Consider the following 20,289-nt stretch of genomic DNA (forward strand, 5'->3'; position numbering starts at 1 on the left):
TAACATTCATGCTTTGCATATTCCTCTTTGATTTCGAAGATACTGTTGCAGAAACAACACTTTGATTTAGGTCTACACCATCACTGGTATTTTCAGGCTGTATAGCTATTTGCGTTTGCTTTGACTCAGGCTTCTCTGGTCTCGCGCGCGCTGTCTCCTACTGGTCTCGCGCGCTCTGTCTCCTACTGGTCTCGCGCGCTCTGTCTCCTACTGGTCTCGCGCGCTCTGTCTCCTACTGGTCTCGCGCGCTCTGTCTCCTACTGGTCTCGCGCGCGCTCTCTGTCTCCTCCCGGTCTCGCGCGCGCTCTCTGTCTCCTCCCGGTCTCGCGCGCGCTCTCTGTCTCCTCCCGGTCTCGCGCGCGCTCTCTGTCTCCTCCCGGTCTCGCGCGCGCTCTCTGTCTCCTCCCGGTCTCGCGCGCGCTCTCTGTCTCCTCCCGGTCTCTCTCGCGCGCGCTCTCTGTCTCCTCCCGGTCTCTCTCGCGCGCGCTCTCTGTCTCCTCCCGGTCTCTCTCGCGCGCGCTCTCTGTCTCCTCCCGGTCTCTCTCGCGCGCGCTCTCTGTCTCCTCCCGGTCTCTCTCGCGCGCGCTCTCTGTCTCCTCCCGGTCTCTCTCGCGCGCGCTCTCTGTCTCCTCCCGGTCTCTCTCGCGCGCGCTCTCTGTCTCCTCCCGGTCTCTCTCGCGCGCGCTCTCTGTCTCCTCCCGGTCTCTCTCGCGCGCGCTCTCTGTCTCTCTCGCGCGCGCTCTCTGTCTCCTCCCGGTCTCTCTCGCGCGCGCTCTCTGTCTCCTCCCGGTCTCGCGCGCGCGCGCTCTCTGTCTCCTCCCGGTCTCGCGCGCGCTCTCTGTCTCCTCCCGGTCTCGCGCGCGCCGCGCGCTCTCTGTCTCCTCCCGGTCGCGCGAGCGCCGCGCGCTCTCTGTCTCCTCCCGGTCGCGCGCTCTCACCTCTCCCTGGCTCTCTCCCTGGGCTGGCTCTCTCCCTGGCTCTCTCCCTGGGCTGGCTCTCTCCCTGGGCTGGCTCTCTCCCTGGCTCTCTCCCTGGCCTCGCTCTCTCCCTGGCTCTCTCCCTGGCTCGCTCTCTCTCTCTGGCTCTCCCTGGCTCTCTCTCTCTCTCTCTCTCTCTCTCTGGCTCTCTCTCTCTCTCTCTCTCTGGCTCTCCCTGGCTCTCTCTCTCTCTCTCTCTCTGGCTCTCCCTGGCTCTCTCTCTCTCCCTGGCTCTCCGGGGCTCTCCCTGGCTCCTCTCGCTCTCTGGCTCCTCTCGCTCTCCCTCGCTCTCTGGCTCCTCTCGCTCTCTGGCTCCTCTCGCTCTCTGGCTCCTCTCGCTCTCTGGCTCCTCTCGCTCTCTGGCTCCTCTCGCTCTCTGGCTCCTCTCGCTCTCTGGCTCCTCTCGCTCTCCGGCTCCTCTCGCTCTCCCTCGCTCTCCCTCGCTCTCTGGCTCCTCGCTCTCTGGCTCCTCTCGCTCTCCCTCGCTCTCTGGCTCCTCTCGCTCTCCCTCGCTCTCTGGCTCCTCTCGCTCTCCCTCGCTCTCTGGCTCCTCTCGCTCTCCGGCTCCTCTCGCTCTCCCTCGCTCTCTGGCTCCTCTGGCTCTCTCTCGCTCGCTCTCTGGCTCCTCTGGCTCTCTCTCGCTCTCTGGCTCCTCCTGCTCTCTCTCGCTCTCTGGCTCTCTCTCTCCCTGGCTCTCTGGGGCTCCCTGGCTCTCTGGCTCTCTGGGGCTCCCTGGCTCTCTGGCTCTCTCCCTGGCTCTCTGGCTCCTCTCGCTCTCCCTGGCTCTCTGGCTCCTCTCGCTCTCCCTCGCTCTCTGGCTCCTCTTGCTCTCCCTCGCTCTCTGGCTCCTCTCGCTCTCCCTCGCTCTCTGGCTCCTCTCGCTCTCTGGCTCCTCTCGCTCTCTGGCTCCTCTCGCTCTCCCTCGCTCTCTGGCTCCTCGCTCTCCCTCGCTCTCTGGCTCCTCTCGCTCTCCCTCGCTCTCTGGCTCCTCTTGCTCTCCCTCGCTCTCTGGCTCCTCTCGCTCTCCCTCGCTCTCTGGCTCCTCCTGCTCTCTCTCGCGCTCTGGCTCCTCCTGCTCTCTCTCGCTCCTCTCGCTCTCTGGCTCCTCCTGCTCTCTCTCACTCTCTCTCGCTCTCTGGCTCTCTCTCTCTCCCTGGCTCTCTGGGGCTCCCTGGCTCTCTGGCTCTCTCCCTGGCTCTCTGGCTCCTCTCGCTCTCCCTGGCTCTCTGGCTCCTCTCGCTCTCCCTGGCTCTCTGGCTCCTCTCGCTCTCCCTCACTCTCTGGCTCCTCTCGCTCTCCCTCGCTCTCTGGCTCCTCTCGCTCTCCGGCTCCTCTCGCTCTCCCTTGCTCTCTGGCTCCTCTCGCTCTCCCTCGCTCTCTGGCTCCTCTCGCTCTCCCTCGCTCTCTGGCTCCTCTCGCTCTCCCTCGCTCTCTGGCTCCTCTTGCTCTCCCTTGCTCTCTGGCTCCTCCTGCTCTCTCTCGCTCTCTGGCTCCTCTGGCTCTCTCTGGCTCTCTCTCGCTCTCTGGCTCTCTCTCGTTCTCTGGCTCTCTGGGGCTCCCTGGCTCTCTGGCTCTCTCCCTGGCTCTCTGGCTCTCTCCCTGGCTCTCTGGCTCTCTCCCTGGCTCTCTGGCTTTCTGGCTCCTCTCGCTCTCCCTTGCTCTCTGGCTCCTCTCGCTCTCCCTCGCTCTCTGGCTCCTCTCGCTCTCTCTCGCTCTCTGGCTCCTCCTGCTCTCTCTCGCTCTCTGGCTCCTCTCGCTCTCTGGCTCCTCCTGCTCGCTCTCTGGCTCCTCCTGCTCGCTCTCTGGCTCCTCCTGCTCGCTCTCTGGCTCCTCTGGCTCGCTCTCTCTGGCTCGCTCTCTCTGGCTCGCTCTCTCTGGCTCGCTCTCTGGCTCTCTCTGGCTCCTCTGGCACTCTTTGGCTCCCTCTCGCTCTCTCGCTCTCTCTGGCTCTCTCTGGCTCTCTCTCGCTCTCTCTGGCTCCCTCTCGCTCTCTCTGGCTCTCTCTCGCTCTCTCTCTGGCTCTCTCTCGCTCTCTCTCTGGCTCTCTCTCGCTCTCTCTCTGGCTCTCTCTCGCTCTCTCTCTGGCTCTCTCTCGCTCTCTCTCTGGCTCTCTCTCGCTCTCTCTCTGGCTCTCTGGCTCTCTCTCTGGCTCTCTGGCTCTCTCTCTGGCTCGCTCTCTGGCTCTCTCTCTGGCTCTCTGGCTCTCTCTCTGGCTCTCTGGCTCTCTCTCTCGCTCTCTGGCTCTCTCTCGCTCTCTGGCTCGCTCTCTGGCTCTCTCTCGCTCTCTGGCTCTCTCTCGCTCTCTGGCTCTCGCTCGCTCTCTGGCTCTCTGGCTCTCTCTCGCTCCCTGGCTCTCTCTCGCTCCCTGGCTCTCTCTCGCTCCCTGGCTCTCTCTCGCTCCCTGGCTCTCTCTCCCTGGCTCTCTCTCCCTGGCTCCCTGGCTCTCTCTCTCTCTCTCTCTGGCTCCCTGGCTCTCTCTGGCTCTCTGGCTCTCTCTGGCTCTCTGGCTCCTCTCGCTCTCTGGCTCTCTCTGGCTCCTCTCGCTCTCTCTTGCTCTCTGGCTCCTCCCGCTCTCTCTTGCTCTCTGGCTCCTCTCGCTCTCTCGCTCTCTGGCTCCTCTCGCTCTCTCGCTCTCTGGCTCCTCTCGCTCTCTGGCGCTCTCTCTCGCTCTCTGGCTCCTCTCGCTCCTCTCGCTCTCTGGCTCCTCTCGCTCCTCTCGCTCTCTGGCTCCTCTCGCTCTCTGGCTCCTCTCGCTCTCTGGCTCCTCTCGCTCTCTCTCGCTCTCTGGCTCCTCTCGCTCTCTCTCGCTCTCTGGCTCCTCTCGCTCTCTCTCGCTCTCTGGCTCCTCTCGCTCTCTCTCGCTCTCTGGCTCCTCTCGCTCTCTCTCGCTCTCTCTGGCTCCTCTCGCTCTCTCTCGCTCTCTCTGGCTCCTCTCGCTCTCTCTCGCTCTCTCTGGCTCCTCTCGCTCTCTCTCGCTCTCTCTGGCTCCTCTCGCTCTCTCTCGCTCTCTCTGGCTCCTCTCGCTCTCTCTCGCTCTCTCTCGCTCTCTCTCGCGCTCTCTCGCGCTCTCTCTCTCTCGCTCTCTCTCGCTCTCTCTCGCTCTCTCTCGCTCGCTCTCTCTCGCTCTCTGGCTCCTCCTGCTCTCTCTCGCTCTCTCTCGCCTCTGGCTCTCTCTCGCGCTCTCTGGCTCTCTCTCGCGCACTCTGGCTCTCTCTCTCGCTCTCTGGCTCTCTCTCGCTCTCTGGCTCTCTCTCGCTCTCTGGCTCTCTCTCGCTCTCTGGCTCTCTCTCGCTCTCTGGCTCTCCCTGGCTCTCTGGCTCTCTCTCGCTCTCTGGCTCTCCCTGGCTCTCCCTGGCTCTCTGGCTCTCTCTCGCTCTCTGGCTCTCTCTCGCTCTCTGGCTCCTCTCGCTCTCTGGCTCCTCTCGCTCTCTGGCTCCTCTCGCTCTCTGGCTCCTCTCGCTCTCTGGCTCCTCTCGCTCTCTCTCTCGCTCTCTCTCTCGCTCTCGCTCTCTCGCTCTCTCTCTCGCTCTCTCTCTCGCTCTCTCTCTGGCTCCTCTCGCTCTCTGGCTCCTCTCGCTCTCTGGCTCCTCTCGCTCTCTGGCTCCTCTCGCTCTCTGGCTCCTCTCGCTCTCCCTCGCTCTCTGGCTCCTCTCGCTCTCCCTCGCTCTCTGGCTCCTCTCGCTCTCCCTCGCTCTCTGGCTCCTCTCGCTCTCCCTCGCTCTCTGGCTCCTCTCGCTCTCCCTCGCTCTCTGGCTCCTCTCGCTCTCCGGCTCCTCTCGCTCTCCCTCGCTCTCTGGCTCCTCCGGCTCTCTCTCGCTCCTCTCGCTCTCTGGCTCCTCTGGCTCTCTCTCGCTCTCTGGCTCCTCTGGCTCTCTCTCGCTCTCTCTCGCTCTCTGGCTCCTCCTGCTCTCTCTCGCTCTCTCGCTCTCTGGCTCTCTCTCTCCCTGGCTCTCTGGGGCTCCCTGGCTCTCTCCCTGGCTCTCTGGCTCCTCTCGCTCTCTCTGGCTCCTCTCGCTCTCCCTCGCTCTCTGGCTCCTCTTGCTCTCCCTCGCTCTCTGGCTCCTCTCGCTCTCCCTCGCTCTCTGGCTCCTCTCGCTCTCCCTCGCTCTCTGGCTCCTCTCGCTCTCTGGCTCCTCTCGCTCTCTGGCTCCTCTCGCTCTCCCTCGCTCTCTGGCTCCTCTTGCTCTCCCTCGCTCTCTGGCTCCTCTGGCTCCTCTGGCTCTCTCTCGCTCTCTCTCTCGCTCTCTGGCTCCTCCTGCTCTCTCTCGCTCTCTCTCGCTCTCTGGCTCTCTCTCTCTCTCTCCCTGGCTCTCTGGGGCTCCCTGGCTCTCTGGCTCTCTCCCTGGCTCTCTGGCTCCTCTCGCTCTCCCTGGCTCTCTGGCTCCTCTCGCTCTCCCTCGCTCTCTGGCTCCTCTCGCTCTCCCTGGCTCTCTGGCTCCTCTCGCTCTCCCTCGCTCTCTGGCTCCTCTCGCTCTCCCTCGCTCTCTGGCTCCTCTCGCTCTCCCTCGCTCTCTGGCTCCTCTCGCTCTCCCTCGCTCTCTGGCTCCTCTTGCTCTCCCTCGCTCTCTGGCTCCTCCTGCTCTCTCTCGCTCTCTCTCGCTCTCTGGCTCCTCTGGCTCTCTCTCGCTCTCTGGCTCCTCCTGCTCTCTCTCGCTCCTCTCGCTCTCGCTCTCTGGCTCTCTCTCGCTCTCTGGCTCTCTCTCGCTCTCTGGCTCTCTCTCTCTCTCTCTCCCTGGCTCTCTGGGGCTCCCTGGCTCTCTGGCTCTCTCCCTGGCTCTCTGGCTCTCTCTCCCTGGCTCTCTGGCTCCTCTCGCTCTCCCTCGCTCTCTGGCTCCTCTCGCTCTCCCTCGCTCTCTGGCTCCTCTCGCTCTCCCTCGCTCTCTGGCTCCTCTCGCTCTCCCTCACTCTCTGGCTCCTCTCGCTCTCTGGCTCCTCTTGCTCTCCCTCGCTCTCTGGCTCCTCTCGCTCTCACTCTCCCTCGCTCTCTGGCTCCTCTCGCTCTCTGGCTCCTCCTGCTCTCTCTCGCTCTCTGGCTCCTCCTGCTCTCTCTCGCTCTCTGGCTCCACCTGCTCTCTCTCGCTCTCTGGCTCCTCCTGCTCTCTCGCTCTCTGGCTCCTCCTGCTCTCTCTCGCTCTCTGGCTCCTCATGCTCTCTCTCGCTCTCTGGCTCCTCCTTCTCTGGCTCCTCCTGCTCTCTCTCGCTCTCTGGCTCCTCCTGCTCTCTCTCGCTCTCTGGCTCCTCCTGCTCTCTCTCGCTCTCTGGCTCCTCCTGCTCTCTCTCGCTCTCTGGCTCCTCCTGCTCTCTCTCGCTCTCTGGCTCCTCCTGCTCTCTCTCGCGCTCTGGCTCCTCCTGCTCTCTCTCGCGCTCTGGCTCCTCCTGCTCTCTCTCGCGCTCTGGCTCCTCCTGCTCTCTCTCGCGCTCTGGCTCCTCCTGCTCTCTCTCGCTCTCTGGCTCCTCCTGCTCTCTCTCGCTCTCTGGCTCCTCCTGCTCTCTCTCGCTCTCTGGCTCCTCCTGCTCTCTCTGGCTCCTCCTGCTCTCTCTCGCTCTCTGGCTCCTCCTGCTCTCTCTCGCTCTCTGGCTCCTCCTGCTCGCTCTCTGGCTCCTCTGGCTCTCTCTCGCTCTCTGGCTCCTCTGGCTCTCTCTCGCTCTCTCTGGCTCTCTCTGGCTCTCTCTGGCTGGCTCGCTCTCTCTGGCTCGCTCTCTCTGGCTCGCTCTCTCTGGCTCGCTCTCTCTCGCTTCTCTGGCTCGCTCTCTCTCGCTCTCTGGCTCCTCTGGCACTCTTTGGCTCCCTCTGGCTCTCTCTCGCTCTCTCTGGCTCTCTCTCGCTCTCTCTGGCTCTCTCTCGCTCTCTCTCTGGCTCTCTCTCTGGCTCTCTCTCTGGCTCTCTCTCTGGCTCTCTCTCTGGCTCTCTCTCTGGCTCTCTCTCTGGCTCTCTCTCTGGCTCTCTCTCTGGTTCTCTCTCGCTCTCTGGCTCTCTCTCGCTCTCTGGCTCTCTCTCGCTCCCTGGCTCTCTCTCGCTCCCTGGCTCTCTCTCCCTGGCTCCCTGGCTCTCTCTCCCTGGCTCCCTGGCTCTCTCTCCCTGGCTCCCTGGCTCTCTCTCCCTGGCTCCCTGGCTCTCTCTCCCTGGCTCCCTGGCTCTCTCTCCCTGGCTCCCTGGCTCCCTGGCTCTCTCTCTCTCTCTCTCTGGCTCTCTCTCTCTCTCTCTCTGGCTCCCTGGCTCTCTCTCGCTCCCTGGCTCTCTCTCGCTCTCTCTCGCTCCCTGGCTCTCTCTCGCTCCCTGGCTCTCTCTCCCTGGCTCCCTGGCTCTCTCTCCCTGGCTCTCTCTCTCTCTCTCTCTGGCTCCCTGGCTCTCTCTGGCTCTCTGGCTCTCTCTGGCTCCTCTCGCTCTCTCTTGCTCTCTGGCTCCTCTCGCTCTCTCTTGCTCTCTGGCTCCTCTCGCTCTCTCGCTCTCTGGCTCTCTCTGGCTCTCTCTCTCTGGCTCCGCTCTCGCTCTCTCTCTCTGGCTCCGCTCTCGCTCTCTCTCTGGCTCCGCTCTCGCTCCCTCTCTGGCTCCGCTCTCGCTCTCGCTCTCGCTCCCTCTCTGGCTCCGCTCTCTGGCCCTGCTCTCGCTCTCTGGCTCCGCTCTCACTCTCTGGCTCCGCTCTCGCTCCTCTCGCCCTCTCTGGCTGCGCTCTCTGGCTCCCCTCGCGCTCTCTGGCTCCTCTCGCGCTCTCTGGCTCCTCTCGCGCTCTCTGGCTCCTCTCGCGCTCTCTGGCTCCTCTCGCGCTCTCTCTCTCTCTGGCTCCGCTCGCTCTCTCTCTCTCTGGCTCCGCTCTCTGGCTCCGCTCTCGCTCTCTGGCTCCGCTCTCGCTCTCTGGCTCCGCTCTCGCTCTCTGGCTCCTCTCTCGCTCTCTGGCTCCGCTCTCGCTCTCTGGCTCCGCTCTCGCTCTCTGGCTCCGCTCTCTGGCTCCGCTCTCGCTCTCTGGCTCCGCTCTCTGGCTCCGCTCTCGCTCTCTGGCTCCGCTCTCTGGCTCCGCTCTCGCTCTCTGGCTCCGCTCTCGCTCTCTCGCTCCTCTCGCGCTCTCTGGCTCCTCTCGCGCTCTCTGGCTCCTCTCGCGCTCTCTGGCTCCTCTCGCGCTCTCTGGCTCCTCTCGCGCTCTCTGGCTCCTCTCGCTCTCTGGCTCTCTGGCTCCTCTCTCTCTCTCTCTCTCTCTCTGGCTCCTCTCGCTCTCTGGCTCTTTTCGCTCTCTCGCTCTCTGGCCCCGCTCTCGCTCTCTGGCTCCGCTCTCTGGCCCCGCTCTCGCTCTCTGGCTCCGCTCTCTGGCCCCGCTCTCGCTCTCTGGCTCCGCTCTCTGGCCCCGCTCTCGCTCTCTGGCTTCGCTCTTGCTCTCACTCTCTGGCTCCGCTCTCGCTACTCTCGCGCTCTCTGGCTCCGCTCTCGCTCCTCTCGCGCTCTCGCTCCTCTCGCGCTCTCTGGCTCCGCTCGCGCTCTCTGGCTCCTCTCGCGCTCTCTGGCTCCTCTCTCTCTCTCTCTCTCTCTGGCTCCTCTCGCTCTCTGGCTCCTTTCGCTCTCTCGCTCTCTGGCTCCGCTCTCGCTCTCTGGCTCCGCTCTCTGGCCCCGCTCTTGCTCTCTGGCTTCGCTCTCGCTCTCTCACTCTCTGGCTCCGCTCTCGCTCCTCTCGCGCTCTCTGGCTCCTCTCGCGCTCTCTGGCTCCGCTCTCGCTCCTCTCGCGCTCTCTGGCTCCTCTCGCGCTCTCTGGCTCCTCTCGCGCTCTCTGGCTCCTCTCGCGCTCTCTGGCTCCTCTCGCGCTCTCTGGCTCCTCTCGCGCTCTCTGGCTCCTCTCGCGCTCTCTGGCTCCTCTCGCGCTCTCTGGCTCCTCTCGCGCTCTCTGGCTCCTCTCGCTCTTCTCTCTCTCTCTCTCTCTGGCTCCGCTCGCTCTCTCTCTCTCTGGCTCCGCTCTCTGGCTCCGCTCTCTGGCTCCGCTCTCGCTCTCTGGCTCCGCTCTCTGGCTCCGCTCTCGCTCTCTGGCTCCGCTCTCGCTCTCTGGCTCCGCTCTCGCTCTCTGGCTCCGCTCTTGCTATCTGGCTTCGCTCTCGCTCTCTCGCTCCGCTCTCTCGCTCTGCTCTCTCTCTCTGGCTCCGCTCGCTCTCTCTCTCTCTCTGGCTCCGCTCTCGCTCTCTGGCTCCTCTCTCTCTCTCTGGCTCCGCTCTCGCTCTCTGGCTCCTCTCTCGCTCTCTGGCTCCTCTCTTGCTCTCTGGCTCCTCTCTCGCTCTCTGGCTCCTCTCTCGCTCTCTGGCTCCTCTCTCGCTCTCTGGCTCTGCGCTCGCTCTCTCTCTCTGGCTCCTCTCGCTCTCTCTCTCTGGCTCCTCTCGCTCTCTCTCTCTGGCTCCTCTCGCTCTCTCTCTCTGGCTCCTCTCGCTCTCTCTCTCTGGCTCCTCTCGCTCTCTGGCTCCTCTCGCTCTCTGGCTCCTCTCGCTCTCTGGTTCCTCTCGCTCTCTGACTCCGCTCTCGCTCTCTGGCTCCGCTCTCTGGCCTCGCTCTCTGGCTTCGCTCTCGCTCTCTGGCTCCGCTCTCGCTCCTCTCGCGCTCTCTGGCTCCGCTCTCTGGCTCCTCTCGCGCTCTCTGGCTCCTCTCGCGCTCTCTGGCTCCTCTCACGCTCTCTGGCTCCTCTCGCTCTCTGGCTCCGCTCTCGCTCCTCTCGCGCTCTCTGGCTCCGCTCGCGCTCTCTGGCTCCGCTCGCGCTCTCTGGCTCCGCTCGCGCTCTCTGGCTCCGCTCGCGCTCTCTGGCTCCTCTCGCGCTCTCTGGCTCCTCTCGCGCTCTCTGGCTCCTCTCGCGCTCTCTGGCTCCTCTCGCGCTCTCTGGCTCCTCTCGCGCTCTCTGGCTCCTCTCGCTCTCTCTCTCTCTGGCTCCGCTCTCTGGCTCCGCTCTCTGGCTCCGCTCTCGCTCTCTGGCTCCGCTCTTGCGATCTCTCGCTCCGCTCTCTCGCTCTGCTCTCTCTCTCTGGCTCCGCTCGCTCTCTCTCTCTCTCTGGCTCCGCTCTCTCTCTCTGGCTCCTCTCTGGCTCCTCTCTCGCTCTCTGGCTCCTCTCTCGCTCTCTGGCTCCTCTCTCGCTCTCTGGCTCCTCTCTCGCTCTCTGGCTCCTCTCTCGCTCTCTGGCTCCGCGCTCGCTCTCTGGCTTCGCTCTCGGTCTCTGGCTCCTCTCGCGCTCTCTGGCTCCTCTCGCTCTCTCTCTCTGGCTCCTCTCGCTCTCTGGCTCCGCTCTCTCTCTCTGGCTCCGCTCTCTGGCTCCGCTCTCTGGCCTCGCTCTCTGGCTTCGCTCTCGCTCCTCTCGCGCTCTCTGGCTCCGCTCTCTGGCTCCTCTCGCGCTCTCTGGCTCCTCTCGCGCTCTCTGGCTCCTCTCGCGCTCTCTGGCTCCTCTCGCGCTCTCTGGCTCCTCTCGCGCTCTGGCTCCGCTCGCTCTCTCTCTCTCTGGCTCCGCTCGCTCTCTCTCTCTCTGGCTCCGCTCTCTGGCTCCGCTCTCTGGCTCCGCTCTCTGGCTCCGCTCTCGCTCTCTGGCTCCTCGCTCTCTGGCTCCGCTCTCGCTCTCTGGCTCCGCTCTCGCTCTCTGGCTCCGCTCTCGCTCTCTGGCTCCGCTCTCTGGCTCCGCTCTCGCTCTCTGGCTCCGCTCTCTGGCTCCGCTCTCGCTCTCTCGCTCCGCTCTCTCGCTCCGCTCTCTGGCTCCTCTCGCTCCGCTCTCTGGCTCCTCTCGCGCTCCGCTCTCTGGCTCCTCTCGCGCTCTCTGGCTCCTCTCGCGCTCTCTGGCTCCTCTCGCGCTCTCTGGCTCCTCTCGCGCTCTCTCTCTCTGGCTCCTCTCGCTCTCTCGCTCTCTGGCTCCTCTCGCTCTCTGGCTCCTCTCGCTCTCTGGCTCCTCTCGCTCGCTCTCTCTCTGGCTCCTCTCGCTCGCTCTCTCTCTCTGGCTCCTCTCGCTCGCTCTCTCTCTCTGGCTCCTCTCGCTCGCTCTCTCTCTCTGGCTCCTCTCTCGCTCTCTCTCTCTGGCTCCGCTCTCGCTCTCTCTCTCTGGCTCCGCTCTCGCTCTCTGGCTCCGCTCTCGCTCTCTGGCTCCGCTCTCGCTCTCTGGCTCCGCTCTCGCTCTCTGGCTCCGCTCTCTCGCTTTGGCTCCGCTCTCGCTCTCTTTCTCTGGCTCCGCTCTCTGGCTCCGCTCTCGCTCTCTGGCTCCTCTCTGGCTCCGCTCTCGCTCTCTGGCTCCGCTCTCGCTCTCTGGCTCCGCTCTCTGGCTCCGCTCTCGCTCTCTGGCTCCGCTCTCGCTCTCTGGCTCCGCTCTGGCTCCGCTCTCGCTCTCTGGCTCCTCTCTGGCTCCGCTCTCGCTCTCTGGCTCCGCTCTCTGGCTCCGCTCTCGCTCTCTGGCTCCGCTCTCGCTCTCTGGCTCCGCTCTCGCTCTCTGGCTCCGCTCTCTGGCTCCTCTCTCGCTCTCTGGCTCCGCTCTCGCTCTCTGGCTCCTCTCGCGCTCTCTGGCTCCTCTCGCTCTCTCTCTCTCTGGCTCCTCTCGCTCTCTCTCTCTCTGGCTCCTCTCGCTCTCTCTCTCTCTGGCTCCTCTCGCTCTCTGGCTCCTCTCGCTCTCTCGCTCTCTGGCTCCTCTCGCTCGCTCTCTCTCTGGCTCCTCTCGCTCTCTCTCTCTGGCTCCTCTCGCTCTCTCTCTCTGGCTCCTCTCTCGCTCTCTCTCTCTGGCTCCGCTCTCGCTCTCTGGCTCCGCTCTGGCTCCGCTCTCGCTCTCTGGCTCCGCTCTCTCTCTTTGGCTCCGCTCTCGCTCTCTTTCTCTGGCTCCGCTCTCTGGCTCCGCTCTCGCTCTCTGGCTCCTCTCTGGCTCCGCTCTCTGGCTCCGCTCTCGCTCTCTGGCTCCGCTCTCGCTCTCTGGCTCCGCTCTGGCTCCGCTCTCGCTCTCTGGCTCCGCTCTGGCTCCGCTCTCGCTCTCTGGCTCCGCTCTCTGGCTCCGCTCTCGCTCTCTGGCTCCGCTCTCGCTCTCTGGCTCCGCTCTCGCTCTCTGGCTCCGCTCTCGCTCTCTGGCTCTGCTCTCTGGCTCCTCTCTCGCTCTCTGGCTCCGCTCTCGCTCTCTGGCTCCGCTCTCGCTCTCTGGCTCCGCTCTCTGGCTCCGCTCTCGCTCTCTGGCTCCGCTCTCGCTCTCTGGCTCCGCTCTCGCTCTCTGGCTCCGCTCTCGCTCTCTGGCTCCGCTCTCGCTCTCTGGCTCCGCTCTCTGGCTCCGCTCGCGCTCTCTGGCTCCTCTCGCGCTCTCTGGCTCCGCTCGCTCTCTCTGGCTCCGCTCGCTCTCTCTCTCTGGCTCCGCTCGCTCTCTCTCTCTCTGGCTCCGCTCGCTCTCTCTCTCTCTGGCTCCGCTCTCGCTCTCTGGCTCCTCGCTCTCTGGCTCCGCTCTCGCTCTCTGTTTCCTCGCTCTCTGGCTCCGCTCTCGCTCTCTGGCTCCTCTCTCGCTCTCGCGCTCCTCTCTCGCTCTCGCGCTCCTCTCTCGCTCCTCTCTCGCTCTCGCGCTCCTCTCGCGCTCCTCTCTCGCTCTCGCGCTCCTCTCTCGCTCCCTGGCTCTCTCTCTCTGTCTCCGCTCTCGCTCTCTGGCTCCTCGCTCTCTGGCTCCGCTCTCGCTCTCTGGCTCCTCGCTCTCTGGCTCCTCTCTCGCTCTCTGGCTCCTCTCTGGCTCCTCTCTCGCTCTCGCGCTCCTCTCTCGCTCCTCTCTCGCTCTCGCGCTCCTCTCTCGCTCTCGTGCTCCTCTCTCGCTCTCGCGCTCCTCTCTCGCGCTCCTCTCTCGCTCCCTGGCTCTCGCTCTCTGGCTCCGCTCTCGCTCTCTGGCTCCTCTCTCGCTCTCTCTCTGGCTCACTCTCTGGCTCCTTGCTCTCTGGCACCTCTCGCTCGCTCTCTGACTCTCGCTCTCTGGCTTCTCACTCTCTCTCTGTCTCTCTGTGTGGCTTTTCTCAGCTGGCTCTTCTCAGTGCTGACAGTCACCCATGTGAGAGGATTTGGCACAATGTCCCATTCCCAGCCTGTGTCCCTCTTTGACACACACTCACAAACACACACACACACAAATACTAATGTCATTTTATCTCTACATTCATAGCAAATGTCTCTCCCTCCCGCTTTGCCATGCAATGGCGTTTTGCTCCGCTTATCGGCATTTGTGTAAGAGGGAGGGCTATAGGGATTAGTGTGTGGGTGAAAGAATGACACGAGATGAAAAACAATCACTTGTAATACTGTACTTGGCCTATTCGTGGCAATATGAACCTGCTTCAGTCTCCCCATTTACTTAGGATAAGTGTTATGCTTAGGCCATGTCGGGTTAGTGAAGGGGCTTTAAAATGGCACTGGTGTGAATGCTTGGATCATAAGATCATGTTTCCCTCCTCTGCTATCTGTTTATATAAATGCACCAAAGGAATGTGTGTGTGTGTGTGTGTGTGTGTGTGTGTGTGTGTGTACACACACACAGTCGGGTGCTGCTGAATATACACTGCCTCTCCAACTTTACATATCTGTGTCACTGCCAGCCTGAAACCAATCCAGTCCGTTTCCTCTGAGAGATGGAGGTCACTATACACTGAGTATATCAAACATTAAGATTACTTTCCTAATATTGACTTGTACCCTCTTTAGCCCTCTGAACAGCCTCAGTTAGTCAGGGCATGGACTCTACATGGTGTCTAAAGCGTCCCACAGGGTGCTGGCCCATGTTGACTCCAATGCTTCCCACAGCTGTGTCAAGTTGGCTGGATGACCCTTTGGGTGGTGGACTATTGTTCATTCACACGGGAAACTGTTGAGCGTGAAAAACCCAGCAGCGTTGCAGTTCTTGACACAAACCGGTGCGCCTGGCGCCTACTACCATACCCCGTTCAAAGGCATTTAAATATTTTGTCTTGCCCAATTCACACTCTGAATGGCACACATACGCAATCAATGTCTCAATTGTCTCAAAGGTTAAATAAGGATTTTTAAGCCATCTCCTCCCCTTCGTCCACACTGATTTTTAAAGGGGATTTAACAAGTGACATCAATAAGGGATCATAGACTGACCAGGTGAAAGCTATGTCATGGAAAGAGCAGGTGTTCTTAATGTTTTGTATACTCAGTGACCAGATGTGACGTAAGGGCAGAGTTGGCGAATGGTTAACTGTGTTTTGTTGAGAGAAATAAATCCTAGAACAGATGGTCTGTGTTTTATTGAGATGTCGTAAAAGCTAGGATGCAGGCTGCAGCTATATGACTAGGATGTACAGTGGGGGAAAAAAGTATTTGATCCCCTGCTGATTTTGTACGTTTGCCCACTTACAAAGAAATGATCAGTCTATAATTTTAATGGTAGGTTTATTTGAACAGTGAGAGACAGAATAACAACAAAAAAATCCAGAAAAACACATGTCAAAAATGTTATAAAATGATTTGCATTTTAATGAGGGAAATAAGTATTTGACCCCTCTGCAAAACATGACTTAGTACTTGGTGGCAAAACCCTTGTTGGCAATCACAGAGGTCAGACGTTTCTTGTAGTTGGCCACCAGGTTTGCACACATCTCAGGAGGGATTTTGTCCCACTCCTCTTTGCAGATCTTCTCCAAGTCATTAAGGTTTCGAGGCTGACGTTTGGCAACTCGAACCTTCAGCTCCCTCCACAGATTTTCTATGGGATTACGGTCTGGAGACTGGCTAGGCCACTCCAGGACCTTAATGTGCTTCTTCTTGAGCCACTCCTTTGTTGCCTTGGCAGTGTGTTTTGGGTCAATGTCATGCTGGAATACCCATCCACGACCCATTTTCAATGCCCTGGCTGAGGGGAGGAGGTTCTCACCCAGATTTGACGGTACATGGCCCCGTCCATCGTCCCTTTGATGCGGTGAAGTTGTCCTGTCCCCTTAGCAGAAAAACACCCCCAAAGCATAATGTTTCCACCTCCATGTTTGACAGTGGAGATGGTGTTCTTGGGGTCATAGGCAGCATTCCTCCTCCTCCAAACACGGTGAGTTGAGTGGATGTCAAAGAGCTCCATTTTGGTCTCATCTGACCACAACACTTTCACCAGTTGTCCTCTGAGTCATTCAGATGTTCATTGGCAAACTTCAGATGGGCATGTATATGTGCTTTCTTGAGCAGGGGGACCTTGCGGGCGCTGCAGGATTTCAGTCCTTCACGGCGTAGTGTGTTACCAATTGTTTTCTTGGTGACTATGGTCCCAGCTGCCTTGAGATCATTGACAAGATCCTCCTGTGTAGTTCTGGGCTGATTCCTCACCGTTCTCATGATCATTGCAACTCCACGAGGTGAGATCTTGCATGGAGCCCCAGGCCGAGGGATATTGACAGTTCTTTTGTGTTTCTTCCATTTGCGAATAATTGCACCAAATGTTGTCACCTTCTCACCAAGCTGCTTGGCGATGGTCTTGTAGCCCATTCCAGCCTTGTGTAGGTCTACAATCTTGTCCCTGACATCCTTGGAGAGCTCTTTGGTCTTGACCATGGTGGAGAGTTTGGAATCTGATTGATTGCTTCTGTGGACAGGTGTCTTTTTTACAGGTAACAAGCTGCGGTTAGGAGCACTCCCTTTAAGAGTGTGCTCCTAATCTCAGCTCGTTACCTGTATAAAAGACATCTGGGAGCCAGAAATCTTTCTGATTGGGAGGGGTCAAATACTTATTTCCCTCATTATAATTCAAATCAATTTATAACATTTCTGACATGCGTTTTTCTGGATATTTTTGTTATTCTGTCTCTCACTGTTCAAATAAACCTACCATTAAAATTATAGACTGATCCTTTCTTTGTCAGTGGGCAAACGTACAAAATCAGCAGGGGATCAAAGACTTTTTTCCCCCACTGTAGGCCTGGAACTGCTTTTATGGTGTGGCAAGTTAAGCGCTGACCCTGAGTCTCTGGGCCACTTCGTTCTGATGGTGAACTTCAAACCCCACAGTCAACCAACCCAACCTCTCTTACCCTCCAGGAGACCAGCATACCATCTCAAGTTAAAGGGGAGAGTGGGTTAGACTCCCTTAAAGTGAGGGCTGGTTCCATATTCATGTGGCTGACAAGAATTTCTTGGCCTCTGATCTGAACATCTGAGATTAGATTTATATGAACCGTATCTTTCTTTTCATTTCTTTTTAAATCTCATTTGACTTAATGTAGGCCTATTAGCTACGACTGACCACTTTTAAATCAGTTTTATAGAGATCTGTCAACACGCGATTCGAACCATAGCATGAAATGTATTCAGTGTACAATTTTATTTGAGCAAAGTGCCCTGATTTCTTGTGAAGTCTTCTTGCGGTTTGCCCCCGTTTTTGTTGTTTTACTTGGCAGCTCGGCAGCTGAAAAACTCAGTGAACTTCTGCCATTCCCTTTTTCTCTGTCTCAGTCTACTAGACAGTCATAGGGATGCAAAATTCTGTTAACTTTCCCAAAATTCCCAGGTTTTCCAGAAAGCTCAGTTTGAATATGGCTGTGGTCAGGAGGGAATGAGCAGGACATTTTGGGGAAAATGTGTCCGTATAAGTCCCCGGGACGTTGCTAACTGACAGGTCCCTCAGTCAGTTCAAACTGATTTTAGTCAGCTCTCAAGTGTAAATCGAAGTTCTCCTCCAAAGTTCTGAATTCATCATACCTTGTTTGCCAGCCACTAGTCCTCTTGACAGCCATTCGTAGTTACAAGCAAGCCGAGCGAGCGAGCTTGAGATTTCGAAGAAGGTTCACAATTTCGTAGAGCCCACCCCCCTGGTAAAGAAAACGATTGAGAGTCATGGCTGTAACCCCCTCAGACTAGGGCAGCTGTTTCCGGATCAGTCAAAACATCCCCTGACTGGAGCATATTTACGTGGCCGCCTCTTCACAAAGGGAATGCCTCGGGGTAACACTGGCCAATTATGTTGAGAGGGAAGAATGAGAACAATGCAGATGGTGAACACGCCAGTATAAAAGTGTTGCTTTTTCGGGACATAATGGTTTGACCTAAGAGTCGCTGGTGATTTTAAGGCATGCGTGCCTATTCTTCACCCTTCTCCAGAAGTATGTAGGCTACTTGCACACTTTCTTGCATGGATTGAGGCAAGGTGGAAACTCTCTCTCCTGCCAATGCTTACACCAATCCTATGCTTTTAAATCCATGACGGGGAGTGTGCGAGTGCACACTTCAGGAGAAGGGTGGAGAATTGGGACATAGCCTAATGTACTTTGGAGTTTTTAAATGGCTGGTGACCATGTGTTGCAACCATTATTGTGAAGGTTTGACCCACACAAAAAGCAGCAAATGTAAAACATGCGTTTCCCAGAATTCTTACTGTTTGCATCAGCATGGCTTTTCATCTGCTGTCAGTTGGATATTCATGTAATAAACATGTTATCTCCTAAAGTCATACAGATAAACACAAACAACCGTCAATCAGTATAACATGATGTATGTACTTTGCATAGGATACACTAGACTAGTTCTGCCGAGTGATTGAACCAGGTCACGTTTTTTGATTATGACCGCGAGTGACGCTCCACAACCAAATCATTTCAGATCAGATTTAGGATTTTTGTCCTAGATTATACAGCATCTGTACTCATGACTTTAGCCATAAAATAAAAGTACATCATATAGTTTGACAACAAAAAAAGGTTTACAAATGTACATTTTTATAGACGTACAATTCTCTAGGTTGTGGCTACAGTGGTAGTCGATGTCTCATTAATGGAATCCTTCTAACCAGTCTGTATGCTGTAGTTCTTAATCATTTGTAAGCTCTTAGCTTCCCCCCACCTCCGCACACTTAGCCCATCACATCTATGCCAACGGTGACTGACACAGGAGTGAATATTCAGTCCTGTACTGTCCTGTGGATTTGTTTCAGTCCTGTTCTGAAACTAAGCTCTTAACTTTGTTTCTCTCCAGACGTGACCATGGGCTGCATCAAGAGTAAAGAGGACAAGGGGCCTACCATGAAATACCGCCCGGATAATGCTCCGGTCTCAGATGTCATCGGCCCCCACGTGGGCCACTACGGGCCTGACCCCACCCAGCTGCAGCAGAACCAGCCGTCCTCCACGGGGCCCGCTGCAGGTTTCAACCCCCACACCATCACCCCCTTTGGAGGAGCTTCCTCCATCATGACCCCCTTCGGAGGGGCTTCCACCTCCTTCTCCGGTGCTCTGCCCGGCACGTTCCCCGGTGCCGTCTCAAGTGAGACTTGCCTATATTATCCACACGATCCTAACTTGAGATCTTCAAGCGTAGCCTACATAAAAATGTTTGTGCAAATCACACGTTGACATCAATGGATGATTTGTGCGATGCGTTTGTGTGCGTGTAGATTTCAAGTGTGGATTTCCTTACGCACCTGTATGCCTTTCTATTGTAACTATAATACAGCAGAACGTGGGGGATAAAAGAAAGATGCCAGATTGGCACACATTCAACATCTGTATTGGGGTTGACATCCATACAAGCATTATAGTCAGATTTCTTTTTAACCTCAACATAGTGTGAAATAGACACACAAACAATAGCCTAAATGTCTGCAAATTTACTTGCCATTTCCATTGTTTTGGTCTAGTGCCATTGTCCTCTTTACCGCATCGAAACTATATAAGTAGTCTAAAGTTTGCCATTTGAAACTTCTATAGTTCCTTCACAAGGACCTATATATTTATTCCCCACAACAGAATAGCTGCTGATCTGACAACTCCAATATCTGGAGTCACTCCAAAGTCCACCTGCCATTGCGCTTCAGATGATTCAAATCCAGTGGTCTCTCACCATCTCCCTCTTAAGGCGTCAGCAGGCTTCAGTTTGGCTGGCGCCTAGCTTAACTCGGCTAGCCGAACCGAACGAGTGTGCTGGCATACCTTTGCTTGAAAAACGAGAAAAAAGCGGCAATAGTACTTTGTCCAATTTTGAGATGCCATAGCCAGTATACACTTCTTCAAAGTAGTCAGAATTAATCTAAGATAACTCAAGAAATCTGTCATTAATTTTGACATTTTTGCCAACGAGATCTTTTACATCTAACTAAGCTGTTTGGTGCAGTATTTTTCAATTAACAAATGTGCATGAAAATCAGTTCTTGTTGAATGACGACAAAGACTTTTAATGAAGAATCCCTACTGTTGACCAATCACTGACGAAGGTGCGTAGACTTCGGCTTGCCTCCAGGAAAGAATTTGTGTGCTTGAACAGACGAAAAAAGCCTCACTGAATTCAGAAACGTCACAAAATGTCGTCATATATGCACAAACTCTACCGAATTGCCATTTGGGACACATCCTATGACACCCCTTCATGGGGAGCTCATATTCATCGTACCCACTGCTGAACAACCAAGCTGCCAAAACCAATCCCATTATCTGGTCCAGGAACTCAATACCGTGCCACTGTTTCGGCTCAGAAGCACGCGGATGCCTTAAGATGGCCTTCAATCACGTTGTCCATAGGTGTCATTAGCAACACATAAACAACGATTGATTTTAAAGGTGGCAGGGAGACTAATCAATCTGATAAAGTCCCAAAGAGAAGTGAGATGAGATTGAGCTCTCCTGTTTAGGTGGGATTAGGTTTGTAATCCCCCTCTTTGTTGGATTATCTGCTCGTGTGTGTGTGTGGGGGGGAGTTACATGGCACGGTATTGAGTTCCTGGACCAGATAATGGGATTGGTTTTGGCAGCTTGGTTGTTCAGCAGTGGGTACGATGAATATGAGCTCCCCATGAGGGGTGTCATAGGATGTGTCCCAAATGGCACCCTCTTCCCTATGTCAGTGTTTCCCAAAAACACCTGATTCAAGCAGGTGTGCTTGTCTGGGGCCGCAACAAAAATATGTACTGTTGGGAGTGCTTGAGGACCGGAGTTGGGAAACACTGTCTTATGTAGTGCAGTACTTTTTAGCAGAGCCTAAGGGCACTATATAGGTAATGGGCTGCCATTTGGGACAAAACCATAGATATTTATCTGCTAGGGCCGGGATGATACCAGTATCGTGATACAAGTTAGTATTGTGGCAAGGAAACAAAACACGAAGGGATTTAACTTCTTTAGGAAGTTCTGCCCTAATGTTGGAAACAAACATCATTATGTTGTCATCCAGAGTCACACGTATTTATTTCCCAAGCTATAGCACACTATTTTACATACAGCAGGTTTTTTAAAGGACAAAAGAGTTGGTCTGCTCTGTTTCATGGTACTGTTATGGTCACAGCCCTATTATCCACACAATCTGCCGTCTCTAGTCTCTGCCCAGTAAGCAGAATGGTTTACAGTGTATTTATTGACATTACGTAACTGCGAGATGAGATTGACCTGTGCTAT

The 20,289-nt window shown here is 57.5% G+C and overlaps 1 protein-coding gene across 1 annotated transcript in view; it reads left to right on the top strand.

The window, feature by feature from the left end:
- Window positions 1–20,289, top strand: part of LOC115195795 (tyrosine-protein kinase yes) — a 47,795-nt gene that overhangs the window by 8,683 nt on the left and 18,823 nt on the right. Inside the window, exon 2 of the mRNA XM_029756054.1 lies at window positions 17,882–18,169. Within this exon, the coding sequence (XP_029611914.1) occupies window positions 17,890–18,169 (280 nt within the window). The 5' untranslated portion in view covers window positions 17,882–17,889. The remainder of the gene's footprint in view (window positions 1–17,881; window positions 18,170–20,289) is intronic.

Source organism: Salmo trutta, chromosome 6 (genome assembly GCF_901001165.1).
Source record: "Salmo trutta chromosome 6, fSalTru1.1, whole genome shotgun sequence".
Lineage (NCBI taxonomy): Eukaryota > Metazoa > Chordata > Actinopteri > Salmoniformes > Salmonidae > Salmo > Salmo trutta.